The 17371-nt window shown below is 47.2% G+C and overlaps 1 protein-coding gene across 2 annotated transcripts in view; it reads right to left on the reverse strand.

Annotated features, from left to right (window-relative positions):
• Positions 1-415: 415 nt before the first annotated feature.
• Positions 416-17371, reverse strand: part of LOC137532114 (serpin A12-like) — a 74450-nt gene continuing 57494 nt past the window's right edge. For both annotated transcript variants that reach the window (XM_068252269.1, XM_068252271.1), the window contains exons 4-5: positions 10763-10862; positions 416-572 (exon numbers count right to left, since the gene is read on the reverse strand). In XM_068252269.1, coding sequence (XP_068108370.1) covers positions 531-572; positions 10763-10862 — 142 coding nt within the window. In that variant the 3' untranslated portion in view covers positions 416-530. The remainder of the gene's footprint in view (positions 573-10762; positions 10863-17371) is intronic.

The following is a 17371-nucleotide window of genomic DNA, read 5'->3' on the forward strand; positions in this document are numbered from 1 at the left end:
CAGTGTGTGACGGCTGGGGAGGCAGGAATGGAGGGGCGCACTTTGCTGTCTCAGCCTTGGGTGCTGAAGGACCTTGTCCCGGCTCTGTTTGTACTCACGTGACCGCCGCGTGGAGCGCACCGTGGGAGGCGCCGAGGGACATACCTAAGAAGATGTCAGACAGGTAAGCTTGTGCAACTATCCGGCTATCTCCCGGATCGGATTTGAGCAACCCTGATGATTGGTCACCACTCCTAAAATTTTTGGTCCTGTACAGTCGGTAGTTTTTGTCTTTTTAATATATTTTAGGTCAAAATCGATTTAAAATGAGATCAGTTGGACATGTTGGGGTAGTAGATTTCTATCAGATTCTATCACAGTGATTTCTATTAAACTTTATTGTAAGAAAAGACAACACACAAGGCTGGATGAAGAATAATTTTGGATGTATTACTTTATTGGATTGCTGCCCTCAGAGTGACTTCCAGAGATGAATACATTGCTTCATGTATGAGCTGAGGGAGTCTGAAGAAACGTCTTTGTGGGTTTGTCTACACGTATCCACCATAAGTTAATGATATCATGAATCCATACTATAAAAAGAATAAAAACACAAAATAAATACTACAGACTTAAAGGAGTTATCAGACGTTTTTAAAGAAAATAAGTGCTACTTACCTGGGGCTTCGTCCAGCCCCAAGCTCCCAGCATGTCCCTCGCCGCAGCTCTGCCATCAGCCGTTCGCCGCCGATGCCTCCCAGTCCCCGGCGATGACATCAGGCCGACCTGGAGGTCGGCCTGTACGCGTCTATTTGAAAAGGGCTCCTGGAAAAAAGAGCTCCTGGTGTAGCCCATATATACCAAATTCGGCTACAAAAAGGCACCTGGTGTAGCCCATATATGCCAACTTCGGCTACAAAGGGTGCCTGGTGTAGCCCATATATGCCAAATTCGGCTACAAAGGGCACCTGGTGTAGTGGAAACCGTTCGTTTTAGTTTATAAAAAGGATGCTGTTATAGGCAAAATTTGTTGGGCTATAAAAGGGCTCTAGATATAGCTAAAAAAAAAGTGATTATTATGACCTAACTGCTCCCTACTCTCACACAGAACCCTCCCCTGATGGTGCCTAACCCTTACCCCCCAGGTGGTGCCTAAACCTAAGACCCCCCAGGTGGTGCCTAATCCTAAGACCCCCAGGTGGTGCCTAACCCTAAGACCCCCCCAGGTGGTGCCTAACCCTAAGAACCCCCCCCCCCCGCTTAGGATGCCTAAACCTAAAAGATGGGCTACAAAGGGGTGCCCTTTTGTAGCCGAAAACCTTGTAGCCGAATAAAAAATATGGGCTACAAAGGGGTGCCCTACTGTAGCCGAAAAAAAAATATGGGCTACAAAAGGGCGCCCGCTTGTAGCCTATATCAAAACTCGGGAACCCTTTTCACCAACTTGTAGCCCATATTTGCAGAAATAACATTGTCTATGGAGGAGCCCTTTTCATACAGGCAGCTCAGGAGCCCTTTTCAACAGATCCTGGCCTGTACTGCACCAGCATGAGCGGCGCTGTCAATCACTGCCATGTGGACCAGAGCGTACTGCGCAAGCGCAGTAGTTCTGCGGCTGCGCAGTACGCTCCGGTCCACGTGGCAGTGATTGACAGCGCCGCTCGCGCAGGCGCAGTACAGGCTGACCTCCAGGTCGGCCTGACGTCATCGCCGGGGACCAGGAGGCATCGGCGGCGAACGGCTGACAACAGAGCTGTGGCGAGGGACATGCTGGGAGCTTGGGGCTGTTCGAAGCCCCGGGTAAATAGCACTTGATAACTCCTTTAAATCAGACTTTAGGATCAAAATATTACTAAGGCCTCGTTCACATTAGGCAGGACCGGATTACCGACCAGGCAACAAAAGCAGTCGCTTGGGGCCCCATTCAGAGTCAAAGGGGCCCCATCAGTACATAAACCAGCCCTCGCCATCCTGTCAGCGGTGGCTGGATGGTATAATGGTTAAAGGGACTCTGAGCAGTGCAGTAACTATGGAAAAATGCATATCATTTTAAAGCTCTCTTTCTCCTCTTTCCAATAATATATAAACCGCCACCCTATGCCTTTTAGTTGTCGCTATTTTCGCGATCGAAATCGCGGCCACTGCAATTTCGATTGCGAAAATAGCAAACTAAAAGGCGGAGGGTGGCAGTTTATCTTTCAAGGCGGCAACGTCATTGGAAAGAGGAGAGAGAGAGCTTCAAAATGATATGCATCTTTCAATAGTTACATTGTATTACACAGGACGACTTTTCTCCAAAGTCGGCAGCTTGATTCAGCACAAAGCAATGAAATATAAGGAACCTAGGGGCATATAATTACAAACATCATGCTGGTAGGTGTGAGGATGTAATTAATTAGTTGTGGGTATGCTTAAAGGCATACCCACAGGTACTGCTCGGAGTCCCTTTAAGGGCTCTGCCTCTGACACAGGAGACCAGGGTTCGACTCTCGGCTCTGCCTGTTCAGTAAGCCAGCACCTATTCAGTAGGAGACCTTAGGCAAGTCTCTCTAACACTGCTACTGCCTATAGGGCGCGTCCTAGTGGCTGCAGCTCTGGTGCTTTGAGTCCGCCAGGAGAAAAGCGTGATATAAATGTTATTTTTCTTGTCTTGTCTTGTCAAATGATGCCGTGCGCTGCTGATTGTCTTCAGAGCCAGGCTCTTCTCCTAGGTCCCCCTCCTACTACTGTGCGCTCTGCCGCTGCCCACTCCTCCCTCCCTTCTCACAGAGAACCACAGCTGCAGCAAGAATGATAGCAGCAGATGGCAAACACTCACTCGCCTATCCATGATCCAAGCGATAGAGATCTCGTCATCTGAAACCCATCTGTCTCTTCTACAGTGCAGCTGCTCACTCTGAACTTCCTAATTCTCAGATCAGACAGGAAGTAGGAAGTAGTAATAGTAGTAGTAACAGAGCGGCAGCACTCTAGAGGAGACAGATGGGCTCCGGATGATGGGACCTCTATTGCTTGGATCGCAATAGGTGAAAGTGAGTCATCTGGTGCTGTCATTCTCCCCCGATGCGGCTGCCTTCTCTGCTGGACTATCGTATTCACTGGGATGGAGGCTGCATGGTGGCTGTCTAGTTTGGGAGGAAATCGGTTGTTCGGTGGTGGGGGTGGTTATGTAAGTCTGTCTGGGGAACGGCTTCCGGTTTGGCGGTGTCTAGAGCTTTCTGCTATTGCCAGGCTGGAGATGCAGGGGGAGAGTGCTGCTGCTGTGATATCTGGCGCCCTCTTCACAGGGTTGCCCCATCCCCTGAGTGCAAATGTCCCAGCCATTCATCTCTCACTCTGCATTTTGCCGCTGCTATTCCCTGCATTGTGCACCCACAGAGGAAAGCGGGCTGTTGCCCATAGCAACCAGTAGCTCGGCTGCCCCGGTGTGTGTGGCATGTTGCTGTACAGCTGCATCTTCTGATTCTATTACGACATGATGGGGAGGGGGGGGCAAATCAGTTACTTTGCTTAGGGCCCCATTTAGCCTTAATCCGGCTCTGACATTAGGCAACATGTATGGGCGTGCGTTTGGGACACAAGCACACCCGATTGCAAGCCTCGCAAGCGTGTGTAGCGCTGCTGATCCCATTCATTACAATAATTGGGATCAGCAGTGCGCTTTGCAAAAATGCGTGCAGCAGTGCGATAGCACATCACACTGCTGCGCAGCTTGCAGAGTCTAAATGTCAGAAGTGTTGTCTATGCACTGCTGATGTTCTCGTTGATCACACACTATACGTGCTGCCAAAATGCACACAGCACAGCATATAGTGTGAATGAGGCCTAAAGGTGGCCATTATTTCACAGTACATTGGGGTTGATTCACTATAACAAATAACATGCCTTATCAGAGTTAGCGTGCCTTGTCAAAGTTAGCGTGCCTTATCAGAGTCAGCGTGCCTTATCAGAGTAGCATAGCGAGCGTTACGAACCTATGCCTGCTAATTGGCAATGACGAGAGCTCCACTCGTCCTGCCCTGAGCCCCTGTGGGTCCATTCACTTTAAAGGACATTATCCCCGCGCTTCGATTGGCCCAATAGGCTGCCTGTCACTTGACAGGAAAGTTGACAGGCAGCCTATTGGGCCAATAGGCCTAACTTTGATAAGGCACGCTAACTCTAAGGCATGTTAACTCTGATAAGGCACGCTATTTGTTATAGTGAATCAAATCATTTATCAGTACAAATCTTAGCAAACCTTTTAGTATTAGGACCTGAGTACACAATGAAGGGGCTAGTGATGCTACTAATCAACTAATTACGAGAAATTTTGCATACTTTTTTTGCAATTGCGTGATTACAATTTGTGAATTCAAGTGATTTCATATACGCATTCTTAATTTCGCATCATTTTCACATAATTTTGTGCTGACTTTAGCAAAGTCCCCATACATGCTATTGACACCAAAACTGCTACATTAGTTAGGCCTGCCCTGGAACCCAGTACAAATCGCTAATCATAATCGCTAGCGTTTTGTATAAGCATTTTGTAAGCAATTACATGGGCGTTTTCTAGTGATTTGGGTAGCGATTTAAAAAAGTGCAAGCGTTTTGCAAGCGATTGTGTAGCGATTAACAGTTAGCTTTTTTAATTCTGATTCTGGTCCTTTCAATTAATGTACATTTTTTTTACAGTGTGCAGTATTGTAAAAACGCTAGCAAAATCACTCTGTGTAGGTTTTGACGAGCGATTACGCCAGCATTTATATACTTGACATTGCAGAAACACTAACGCTAATCGCTGACACTCAAAAATGCTGCATGTTCTGAGTTTTGTGATTTGGTAATCGCAATCGATCCAGTGGAATTTGGCCCACCCATTAACATTAGCTGAGCGTTAAAGAGACACTGAAGTGAAATTTTTTTTATTATATTATGATTTGTATATGTAGCACAGCTAAGAAATAAAACATTAAGATCAGATACTTCAGTGTAATTGTTTCCAGTACAGGAAGAGTTGAGAAACTCCATTTGTTATCTCTATGCAAAAAAGCCATTAATCTCTACGACTTTCAAAGTCGTGGAGAGGGCTGTCTTCTGACTTATTATCTCAACTGTAAGTGAACAGTTTTATTTTTCTCTGCCAGAGGAGAGGTCATTAGTTCACAAACTGCTCTGAAAGAATCATTTTGAATGCTGAGTGTTGTGTAATCTGCACGTATTAGAGAATGATGCAATGTTAGAAAACACACTATATACCTGAAAATAAAAATATGAGAATATTTTCTTTGCTGCTAATCGTCTAGTAATTATTCATAGTACACAACCAATTCATTATATCATATTTTTTTTTTCGCTTCAGTGTCTCTTTAAGGGAAATCGCTAACGCTTTGAATAGCTCCCTAAACGCTCAGAAAATCGCTCTAGTGGGTTCCAGCCCTTAAAGAGGAACTGTAACGACAAAACGGCCCCTGGGGGTACTCACCTCGGGTGGGGGAAGCCTCCGGATCCTAATGAGGCTTCCCACGCCGTCCTCCATCCGTCAGGGGTCTCGCTGCAGCCCTCCGTGCAGCGGTGACGTAATATTTACCTTCCTGGCTCCTGCGCAGGCGCTCTGACGGCTGTCGGCGCCGAAGTAGGCGGAAATACCCGATCGCCGTCGGGTCTGCTCTACTGCGCAGGCGCAAGTTTCCGGCACCTGCGCAGTAGAGCGGACCCGACGGAGATCGGGTATTTCCGTCTATTTCCGTGCCGAAAGTCGCCACAGCGCCCCCGCTGGAGCCAGCAAAGGTAAATATTGAACTGACAGTCGTCACAGTCGCCGGCTGTTCGGAGGGCTGCGGCGAGACCCCGTGGGACAGAGGACGGCGTGGGAAGCCTCATTAGGATCCGGAGGCTTCCCCCACCCGAGGTGAGTATCCCCCAGGGGATCTTTTTAATGTTACAGAGTCTCTTTAAGGAGAATAGATTTTAAAAGTACAAGGAAAAATGGCTTTTAAACTCGGAAAAGTGACAGTTTAAAAACCACGTTTCCTTTGCGTTTTTAAATCAATTTTCTCAAAAACTTCAAGGTCTTTTTGAAAAATGATTTGACTTGTTCCCAGTTTTCCCCTTTGCGATTTTGGTGATGGTAGCATGTACGGGGGCTTTGCTATTAACTGCCAAAGTTGAAATTGCGTGAAATTAGGCAAAATAATGGATGGGTTATGTTTACATGCAAAATTTTAGTACAAATTTCCACAAAATTTCACATCGCAATTTTGCATCGTAATTTACAATTACAATGCAAAATTCTTACTATGCAAAATTTGTGCTCATCACTAGAAGGGGCTATATTGGGCTATATTGGCAAAGTTCAATGCCTCACCTCTTTGCCAATGACAATACTGTGGGGCCTTAATACTTTAAAGTGCACCTGAGAAGAACAGTAGCTCCCCATTAATACTTACCTGGGGTTTCCTCCAGCCCCATGCAGGCTCCCTCACCATCCTTCTTCTTTGCCCCATGGTCAGGTTTTGACATTTTGCCAAAATTGTATATGCTGACCACGGGACAATGGAGAAGCCCAGGAGGATGGTGAGGATGGTCTGGGCCTTCATAGGGCTGGAGCAAGCCCCAGGTAAGTATAAATGGTCCACAACACATCTATTCTGGCACATTGCCACTTATTTGTGCATACTTCCTGTTTGTGCAAATAAATTCAGAACTAAAGAGTGCACTTGCAATTTCAAAGACAAATGCCTTGCTTCATATGTGGAACATGATATCTGCATTTGATCTGTGGGGGCATATCATCTGCATTTGATATGTGTAGGCATAATGTTTGGATCTTATCTATGGGGGTGTGTCATCTACATTTAATCTGTGGGGGCATGATATCTGCATTTGATCTGTGGGGACATGATATCTGCATTTGATCTTTGGGGGCATGATATCTGCATTTGATCTGTATGGGTATTATATCTGCATTTGAACTGTGGGGGCATGATATCTGCATCTACCGTAATCTGTGGGGACATGATATCTGCATCTACTGGAATCTGTGGGGACATGATATATGCATTTGATCTGTGGGGGCCTGATATCTGCATTTGATCTATTGGGGGCATGATATCAGCATTTGATCTGCGGGGGCATGATATAGGCATTTGGTCTGCGGGGGCATGATATCTGCATTTGATCTGTGGGGACATGATATCTGCATTTTATCTGTGGGGGCATGGTATCTGCATTTTATCTGTGGGGGCATGATATCTGCACTTGATCTGTCGGGGAAGGGGGGCATGATATCTGCATTTGATCTGTGGGGGCATGATATCTGCACTTGATCTGGGGGGAAGGGGGGCATGATATGTGCATTTGATCTGTGGAGGCATGATATCTGCATTTGATCTATGGGGGCATGATATCTGCATTTGATCTGTGGGGACATGATATCTGCTTTTAATATGTGGGGACATGATATCTGCATTTGATCTGTGGGGACATGATATCTGTATTTGATCTGTGGGGGCATGATAGCTGCATTTGATCTGTGGGGGCATGATAGCTGCATTTGATCTGTGGGGGCATGATATCTGCATTTGATCTGTGGGGGCATGATATCTGCACTCTATCAGGGGGGGGGAGGGAGGCATGATATGTGCATTTGATCTGTGGGGACATGATATCTGCATTTGATCTGGGGGGGGGAGGGGGGCATGATGTGTGCATTTGATCTGTGGGGGCATGATATCTGCATTTGATCTGTGGGGGCATGATATCTGCACTTGATCTGGGGGGAAGGGGGGCATGATATGTGCATTTGATCTGTGGAGGCATGATATCTGCATTTAATCTATGGGGGCATGATATCTGCATTTGATCTGTGGGGACATGATATCTGCTTTTGATATGTGGGGGCATGATATGTGCATTTGATCTGTGGAGGCATGATATCTGCATTTGATCTGGGGGGGGGGGAGGGGGGCATGATGTGTGCATTTGATCTGTGGGGGCATGATATCTGCATTTGATCTGTGGGGGCATGATATCTGCACTTGATCTGGGGGGAAGGGGGGCATGATATGTGCATTTGATCTGCGGAGGCATGATATCTGCATTTGATCTGCATGGGTATTATATCTGCATTTGCCATAATCTGTGGAGACATTTGTATGGATCTGATGTATGAGGACGTATCATGTAAATTTAATCTATAGGAGCATGATACAGTATCTAGATTTAACCTGTGGGGGACATGATATCTGTATTTGAACTGTTGGGAGCATGTCATGTGCATTTGAGCTGCGGGGGATATGGTATCTGCATTTGAGCTTGGGGGGGGTCATGACATCCTCATTTGAGCTGTTGGGGACATGATATCATGTGCATTTGATATGTGGGGGACATGCCATGTGTAATTGATATGTGCATCCTGTCTGTGGGGGACATCATTTTTTTGTAGTGAACATGTTATCTGTTTTTATTTCATGGACATGGAGGCAGTATGTTTCATATGGCACATGGTTTATATATGGGATGTGTTTTAAATTAAAATGTAATTAAGATAAAATATAATAAACATAATTGCAAATTTTATCCTGTTTGGTACCAGGTCATTTAGAAATGGCAAAAAGTGCATTTGGTGGGCCCAAATGAAATAAAAAGTACCTTGAAAGTACTGTATATCAACAGCTGAACTTTAATATTGTGGTGCGGGCGGGATGGGCACCACAGGTTTTCTTGCCTGGGGTGAGAAAAAGGCCATAAACGGTCCTGCCGAAGGATTTTCAGAAAAGAAAAGAAACCATTTCTGCAGAGCACAGCCGAACACAAGACTGTGTGTGCCTGGGCCATGCAGTGCTGTGTAACAGCAGCCAGGCACAGACTAACCAGCAAGCTCATGGTGACCCAGAACTCATTGGAGTGTGTAAAAGCCCCCTTACTAAGATGTTAAGAAAAACAAAAGTTTGCTTTCCTAAAACGGAAAGAATTTGCGATAATTCAGGTTGGAGTGAGCTTGAGATGTCTCCCAGAGCAACACTGCTGAATATATGCAAATTAACCATTGTACCCTTAGAAGCTAAACACACCTCCAGAACCGCTGGATTGCAATGATGTGTCATCTTGTTAATTTGTACAGAGCCATAATAATCCAACATGCATACAGACTGTTTCGGACTGTTTGATCCTCATCAGTGCATGGCATGGATTAATTTGGCTCTATGGAGTAGGGCTTGTGAATCCGAGAGGCACAGACTAACCAGCAAGCTCATGGTGACCCAGAACTCATTGGAGTGTGTAAGGGACTACAATGGTCCTAAAAGCCCCCTTACTAAGATGTTAAGAAAAACAAAAGTTTGCTTTCCTAAAACGGAAAGAATTTGCGATAATTCAGGTTGGAGTGAGCTTGAGATGTCTCCCAGAGCAACACTGCTGAATATATGCAAATTAACCATTGTACCCTTAGAAGCTAAACACACCTCCAGAACCGCTGGATTGCAATGATGTGTCAGCTTGTTAATTTGTACAGAGCCATAATAATCCAACATGCATACAGACTGTTTCGGACTGTTTGATCCTCATCAGTGCATGGCATGGATTAATTTGGCTCTATGGAGTAGGGCTTGTGAATCCGAGAGGCACAGACTAACCAGCAAGCTCATGGTGACCCAGAACTCATTGGAGTGTGTAAGGGACTACAATGGTCCTAAAAGCCCCCTTACTAAGCAGCAGCCAGTGCAGAGATTTATAATCTCCCGGAGAAAGGGAGGGGGCAGAGTCGGAGCGATGCATCATGACTGCTTCCTGAAGTACAAGCCTCCATTCTGCTAGAGCAGAGGCTTGTATAACTTATTTAAAGCCTGCCTTGGTTGGGCCCCAGTCTCTTTTCCGGCCCCATACAGGAGCATGGGTTCTACTGGCCTGAAGGCGTCCCTGGACAAGACACATAACACTTATATTGTGCTTTTCCCCTGGCGGACTTAAAGTGCTTTAGAGCTGCAGCCACTTACGGCATGCTGCACCGGTGTCCAGGACAATTATGAAACCTTGCCCGAAAACTCCTTATGCTTTTCTGTACTGGCTTGAGCCGGAATTTAAACCCTGGGTGGTGGGGTCTAAAAATACCATCTGCAAACTTAGATACCCAGATGTGTCAGAGATATGGCGGCCCGTGTCTGATTTGCAAAATGCATCCCATTCTGAAAGGTACTACATTCTAAAGCCCTATCCCCAGAAAAATGTGTTTCCCAACATTTTAACTGTTTACCTTACAAATGAGATATTCTGTACCATAAAAGGGTGTGCTACACTTGAAAGTTGGGATTGAAATCCTAGGGTCATTCCTCGAGTACCTGACCACCCCTCACATCACCCTCATCCTATGGGGTCTAGCCAGGGATGGACTGGGATGCTAAGGGCCCACCTGCAAAGTTTCCAGCACTCCTGGAGGGGGGAGTGCAGAAAGGGGGGCCATAGGTGAGGGAGGGGAGAGTTGGGCAACCTCCCTGCCACTGTGTGCCCAAGCCCCCCTTCCTGCGATACACCCTCCTGCTGCTTGGTGCAGGGCCTGGGAGGGACCATTTAAAGTACAAGAGGCTAGGCCTACCGGGAATTCTCCAGTGTTCCTGGTGGCCCAGTCTAGCTGGACAAACACATTCCCCTTTGGATTTCATTCCCTCCAAAGGCAACCACAGGAGGAAGTGTGAATAAAACCTCACCCACCAACCATTCCCGAATACACTGCAAAGAAACCATGACTGGTAGACCAATCCCCACCCACAGACCTCTCTGTTCTTCAAGAAAAATGACAACTTACCTCTGTGTAGGTGCGCAGTGTGAACCCCACAGAAAACATCTCCACTATTTCATACACGCAGGTATAAAGTTTAACTTTGGGGAATTCTTTACTTATTGACCTGTAAACCAGACATCAATATCATCATTGCAGGGCCAAGAAAGACATATTACCTAAGATGTACAATATGTTCTATGAAAGAGCTGCATGCTTGTTGAGGGAAGTTCCATTAGTAAATTATACTTTATATGCACAGCAGAGCAATGCACCATAATGGCCATTAAACTGCCTATCTCTGCTTTATACATAAACCCTTTAGTAAATCAAGCTCCGACCCGCTGCGAAAGGATGATACTCTTTATTAGCAAGAAGTTTTGAATCAGAATGATGCCTCGGGATGCTCATTTGGATACTGAGGAATACACTGTATTTTTCGGACTATAAAAGCTCCTGACCATAATGTAAGCCTACAGGGAAGCAAAGGGGGTGATTTGCATATTCAGCAGTGATGCATCGTGGGACACATCCTATGCTCTCTCTTAAAGGGGTTCTTCTGCGAATGAGGAAACAAATAAAAAGTGGTTTATGCATAAACTATTAAACATCCTTTTAAAATGGTGTAAAAAAGTTTTTTTTAAAAAAATGAATGGTTTGATCAATACAACATGTATTGTAAATAGTGACGTATGCAGGGGCGCCTCTAGCCATCTTGTCACTCCAGGCGAGAAAACCTGTGGTGCCCCCCACCCCTCTTCCCGTGGCACCCCGACATGCTCCCCACCGCCCCTGTGGTGCCTCCTCATGAAAATAAATGTGATGCGGCTGCCTGCCCTGTTCTGCCTGCCAAAGACTCCACAGGCTGAAGGTGAGCTGCGGGCTGCGGCTGGTGAACTGGTGCTGCGTCTATCAGACGGCACAAGCCAGTTTACCGGCTGGGGGGTGGCCCAGCCCCCCGCACATCGCTCCAAGTGACCGCCTGTATGGCCTTGTGGATCAGGTGCCCCTGATTCCAGCATACTTTTTCACAAACATTATGAGATATGTTACCGCCTGTTAGGATAGTACTGGAGTGGGTACATCATGACATTAAAGGTTTGACATAGTCAGATGGTATAATAGTTTAGCAATTCATAACCCATTCTGGAAATAAGCACAGTGTGTTTGTAGTGTAAGTGAGACAAGATAAGAGAAGTAGAATGGAGGGAGGAAGGGTGGTAGAGGGTGAGAATTGATGACATGCATGAGCAGATAGATATGAGCAGAATAGAGGCATACTGGGTAGCACTATTCAGTGGCGGACACAGCCAGCAGTGGGCCCCTGTGCAAAATTGCAATTGTGGGCCCTTGTGACCTGCAGCGCGCAAAGCGCGCTGTGGCAAAAAATGGGTGTGGACAGAACCTGCAGCGCGTAGCACCGCAGCAAAAAATGGGCATGGCAATGACCGGATGAGGGCGGAGCTAACTGTAATTTAAAGTGAACCCGGGGTGAGAGTGATATGGAGGCTGCCATATTTATTTCCTTTTAAACAATACTAGTTGCCTGGCGGTCCTGCTGATCTATTTGGCTGCAGTAATAAACTGAATTACACCAGCAACAAGCATGCAGCTAATCTTCTCAGTTCTGACAATATTGTCAGAAACCCCTGACCTGCTGCATGCTTGTACAGGGTCTATGGTTGAAAGAATAAGAGGCAGAGGACCAGCACGGCAGCCAGGCAACTGGTATTACTTAAAAGGAGAGAAATATGGCAGCCTCAATATTATTTTCACCTCAGGTTCCCTTGAAAAATGCAACGCAAAGACAGTGGGCCCAAGTTTTGGTGACCCTTTCCCCAGTAAATTCACATAATTGTGCAGGTTTTCTCAAGAAAATACACATAATGTCGGCAGATATGCCCAGAAAATACATTCAATCATGTCGGCAGATATGCCCAGAAAATACGTGCAATCGTGTCGGCAGATATGCCCAGAAAATACGTGCAATCATGTCGGCAGATATGCCCAGAAAATACGTGCAATCATGTCGGCAGATATGCCCAGAAAATACGTGCAATCATGTCGGCAGATATGCCCAGAAAATTCATGCAATCATATCGGCAGATTTGCCCAGAAAATACGTGCAATCATGTCGGCAGATATGCCCAGAAAATTCATGCAATCATATCGGCAGATTTGCCCAGAAAATACATGCAATCATGTAGCAGATTTGCCCAGAAAATACATGCAATCATGTGGCAGACCTGCCCAGAACATACACCTGCTAATGTAAATAAAAAAAAAACATTTACTCACCTGCAGCAGCAGACCTCCTGTCCCAGCCTCCATCCGGCGCGCAGCTCCCATGGGTGGTTGGGTGGATAGGTAGCCTGGTGGGTAGGTAGGTAGCCCTTAGCCGGGTGGGTAGGTAGCCGGGTGGGTGGCTGGGTAGCTGGGTGGGTAGGTAGCCGGGTGGGTGGGTAGCCTAGTGGGTGGGTAGGTAGCCTGGTGGGTGGGTGGGTGGGTAGGTAGCCTGGTGGGTGGGTGGGTAGCCTGGTGGGTAGGTAGCCAGGTGGGTAGGTAGCCTGGTGGGTGGGTGGGTAGGTAGCCTGGTGGGTGGGTGGTTAGGTAGCCTGGTGGGTGGGTGGGTTGGTAACTAGCCCGGTAGGTAGCCTGGTGGGTGGGTCGGTAGGCAGCCTGGTGGGTGGGTTTAGCCGGGTGGGTAGGTAGCCTGGTGGGTGGCTGGGTAGCCGGGTGGGTAGGTAGCCTGGTGGGTGGGTAGGTAACTAGCCCGATAGGTAGGTAGCCGGGTGGGTGGGTGGTTAGGTTAGGTAGGTAGCTGGGTGGGTGGGTGGTTAGGTAGGTAGCCGGGTGGGTAGGTAGGTAGGTAGCCTGGTGGGTGGGTAGGTAGGTAGCCTGGTGGGTGGGTAGGTAGCCGGGTGGGTAGGTAGCCAGGTGGGTGGTTAGGTAGCCGGGTGGGTAGGTAGGTAGGTAGGTAGCCGGGTGGGTGGGTGGGTAGCTATCCGGGTGGGGGGCCCGCAATGTTCACAACTTTAGCCTAGTATGGGCTTACCTTACTTGCCTCAGCAGCACTGCACTCCTAATGCAGCCACTTGTTTGGGGGGGGAGGGGAGGGGGATAGAGCGCGGAACACATGCAAGGCCGGCCAAGGGGGGGCTCAGCAGGGGTCACAGACGACACACAATAGTGCAATCTCCCTGTCCCCAGCCTCAGGCATGTGGCGCCGTCGCGCCAGCCAGTAGAGTCACGCTGCTAGTGATGGGTCGGAAGAGCCGGAATTCCCATCACTACACGCTGCCTTCAGGCGGGGGGCGGAGTTAGAGGCAGCGCCGCACCACGCAGAAAACAAACTGCGGCTGCTGCTAGGGAGAGGGGCGGTGGGCGGGCAAGCCCGGCCGGCCGGCAAGGCGATTTGGAGGAGGTGGAGTGGGCGGGACTTTCCACCAAGTCTATTGGCTGGGCGGGGGGGGGGGGGGGGCGTGCATAGAAGAGGCAGAGCACCACGTGGTGTAAATAAACCACGTTCGCCGACAAGCGCAGCTGCAGGTGATTTTAATAGCGGCGATCAGCCGCACGCACGCAGTCTAACCCCCCGCAGCAGCGCGCCCCCCTTTCTTCATGCCGCTTCAGGCACCCGCTTGTAGTGCCAGCCGGTAAAGGCGCCCCTGGACGTATGAAGGACTTGGAGGCTAATCCATTTGTTAGGGGTGTTTTTTTTTACTTTCTTTTCACAAACATAACTCCTGCCTAGGTAGTTTTCAGTGGTATAACCCACTTCTAGCAGGAATAGCCATTATAGCCCTAACAGCTGAGCTCTGATGAGCTCCTCATTATGTGTTTACATTGTTGCTAGGAAACCAGAGGCCATGCAGAGACTCCTTTGTGAAAAAGAGTCATAAGGTGCTGGGAGAATGAATCAGTCCCATCTACACCATATGATTCTTTGTCGATTCAATTTGATTTTATTCATTGATTTGAGTCAATCTGACATGTCCAATTCATGATTCGATTCAATTCGATTTAAATTGAATTAAATCATGAATCGGACATGTCAGATTGAATCACATCAAATCAATGAATCAAATTAAATTGAATCGAATCTGACAAAGAATCATATGGTGTAGATGGGACTGACTCATTCTCCCAGCACCTTATGACTCTTTTTCACAAACGAGTCTCTGCACTGCCTCTGGTTTCCTAGCAACAATGTAAACACATATTTAGCAGCTCAGTGGAGCTAAGAGGTTAGGGCTATAACAGCGATTCCTGCTAGAAGTGGGTTTTACCACTGAAAACTACTTAGGCAGGAGCTATGTTTGTGAAAAGAAAGTAAAAAAAACACCACCCCTAACAAATGGATTAGCCTCCCAGCTGTCATTATTTACAATTAATGTTGTATTGCTGAAGCCATTAATTTAAAAAAAGAACTTTTTACACTATTTTAGAAGGATGTTTAATAGTTTATGCATAAACCACTTTTTATTTTTTTCTAGGGATGCTCGGAATTGCAATTTTCCGTTCAACGGTAATTCCGCAGATCCTAAATTCTGGAGCTGTTCCACGGAATTCCGCGGAAATTTTCTCTCTCTCTCTCTCTCTCTCTCTCTCTCTCTCTCTCTCTCTCTCTCTCTCTCTCTCTCTCTCTCTCTAGAGAATTGCAGTTTTTCAAAACAGCTTACATACCATAGCTGGGATTTGAACCCAGGCTTGAGTGTGTAGTAGGTATCTGTCTTACCCACTAGACCATCAACCACACTACATGCTAAAGCTGGCCTAGCATGTACCATTATCATCAATTCAATAGAAAAAGTAGCATGATTAAGGATTTGTACTTTTTTAAAAGCTAAGCTTACATACCTTTGCCAGGATTTGAACCCAGGTATCAGTGTGTAGTAGGTATCTGTCCTACCCTCTAGACCACCAACCACACTACATGCTAAAGCTGGCCTTTAACCACTTGATGACCCCCCCCCCCCCCCCCCAATTAAGGACCAGCATTGATTTTGCTGATCTGTGTAACAGACTAGTGCTCCTGCAAAGCAGGAATTTGTGTAATTTGCAAAACTGGGGGCATAACTATGGCGGAAACATCCCTGGAATTGCAAGGGGGCCCAGCACTGTGGATGACCCTCAACTGGCTGCTAACCTTGACTCCCTCCAATACAGGAGTCCATTCTCCAGATCAGGTGTTCATGTGGCTATACTTGTATTGCTTACACTTGTTAACTATGGCCTCGATTCATAAAGGGCTGTGCGATTTAAAAAAAAAAAATCTGTTTTTTTAAATACCGTATTTGTTATTATAGACTTTTGTGTGCTAATTCATAAAACATTTCACAGGTGCAGTAGAGGTTTGATAATGTACCAGCTTCAATTGACAAAAACCTGTTCGGTAACTGCAGAAGACTGTGGAGCTGTCTCTGTGTTGTTACATGCTGTTCTGTGCAGTGAGAGCATTACAATAGTAAGAGGCATCCCCAACATCCCTTTGGAATGTACATGTTTGTTATACTGCCTCTGCTCCCTCTGAGTCTGTCCATTAGTCTTTAACATTTTACTTTATTGTCACAGCTTAACCTCCCTGGCGTTCTGATTCCCGCGGCCACGTTTTTTGCACATGATTCCCCCCTCACTGCGGCGTCCCTCCCACCCCTCCGATCCCCACCGGCGCAATCACCCATCCGGAAATCCCGTTCTGAACGGGATTTCCAGGAGGGCTTCCCCCGTCGCCATGACAATGCACGTCGTGACGTCGGCGACGTCATGACGTCACAGGGAGACCCGATCCACCCCTCAGCTCTGCCTGGCAATGATTGGCCAGGCAGCGCACAGGGTCTCACCTGGGGGGGCCCTGCATTGCGGCGGGTAGCGGCGGATCGGCGGCGGCGATCGGGTGAGGCACGCAGCAAGCAAAGTGCTTGCTGCGTGTTTTAAAAAAAATTATTCAAATCGGCCCAGCGGGGCCTGAGCAGTGACCTCCGGCGTCTTTGGATGAGCCTAGCTCATCCAGAACACTAGGGAGGTTAAATGAACTGCAAGAAACATTAAACATGCCATGCTTAAGTGATTTCCCCACTAGCTCCTCTGCATCTTTAAACAGGAATCTAAAGGGTTAAACATCTGAAGGGCTACTCTTTTTGTCCGTTCTCTCTCACCTGTTGCCGGGGGGAAGAGAAGCTTGTTCCTCCCAAGAAGGCTTTGGTTCTTATCACAGGGACTTGCAGGAGATGGGCTGTTTCTGTTGGCTCTCTGCTCCTGTCAGCCATAGGTAATCCCTCTCTGCTTCTGTAAGTCATGGATCCCGCACAGTCTCTGCACTGTTTACCACAGACCAGCACTGCCGGTAATCACGACACATGTTTCTGGTCTTTACTGCATGTTGTAGTCTTTATGAATTGACATTTACTGAGGAGTTGAGGTATTTACCGAACAAGTCAGTACTTTACTTTACCGCTCAGTAATTTTAGCTTTCCATGCGGTAACAACCTTTATGAACTGACAGTTTCCTAAGTGCTTGGTAAAGTCAGCTGTTTTCAGGATTCTCTCATGCGGTAATGCTTTGGCAAGTGAAGTGTGGTCCGTTGTTAGTCGAGGAGCATAAATGCAGACATCGAACCAAGAAACATTGATTTC

This window comes from Hyperolius riggenbachi, chromosome 9 (genome assembly GCF_040937935.1).
Source record: "Hyperolius riggenbachi isolate aHypRig1 chromosome 9, aHypRig1.pri, whole genome shotgun sequence".
In the NCBI taxonomy this organism is placed as follows: Eukaryota; Metazoa; Chordata; class Amphibia; order Anura; family Hyperoliidae; genus Hyperolius; species Hyperolius riggenbachi.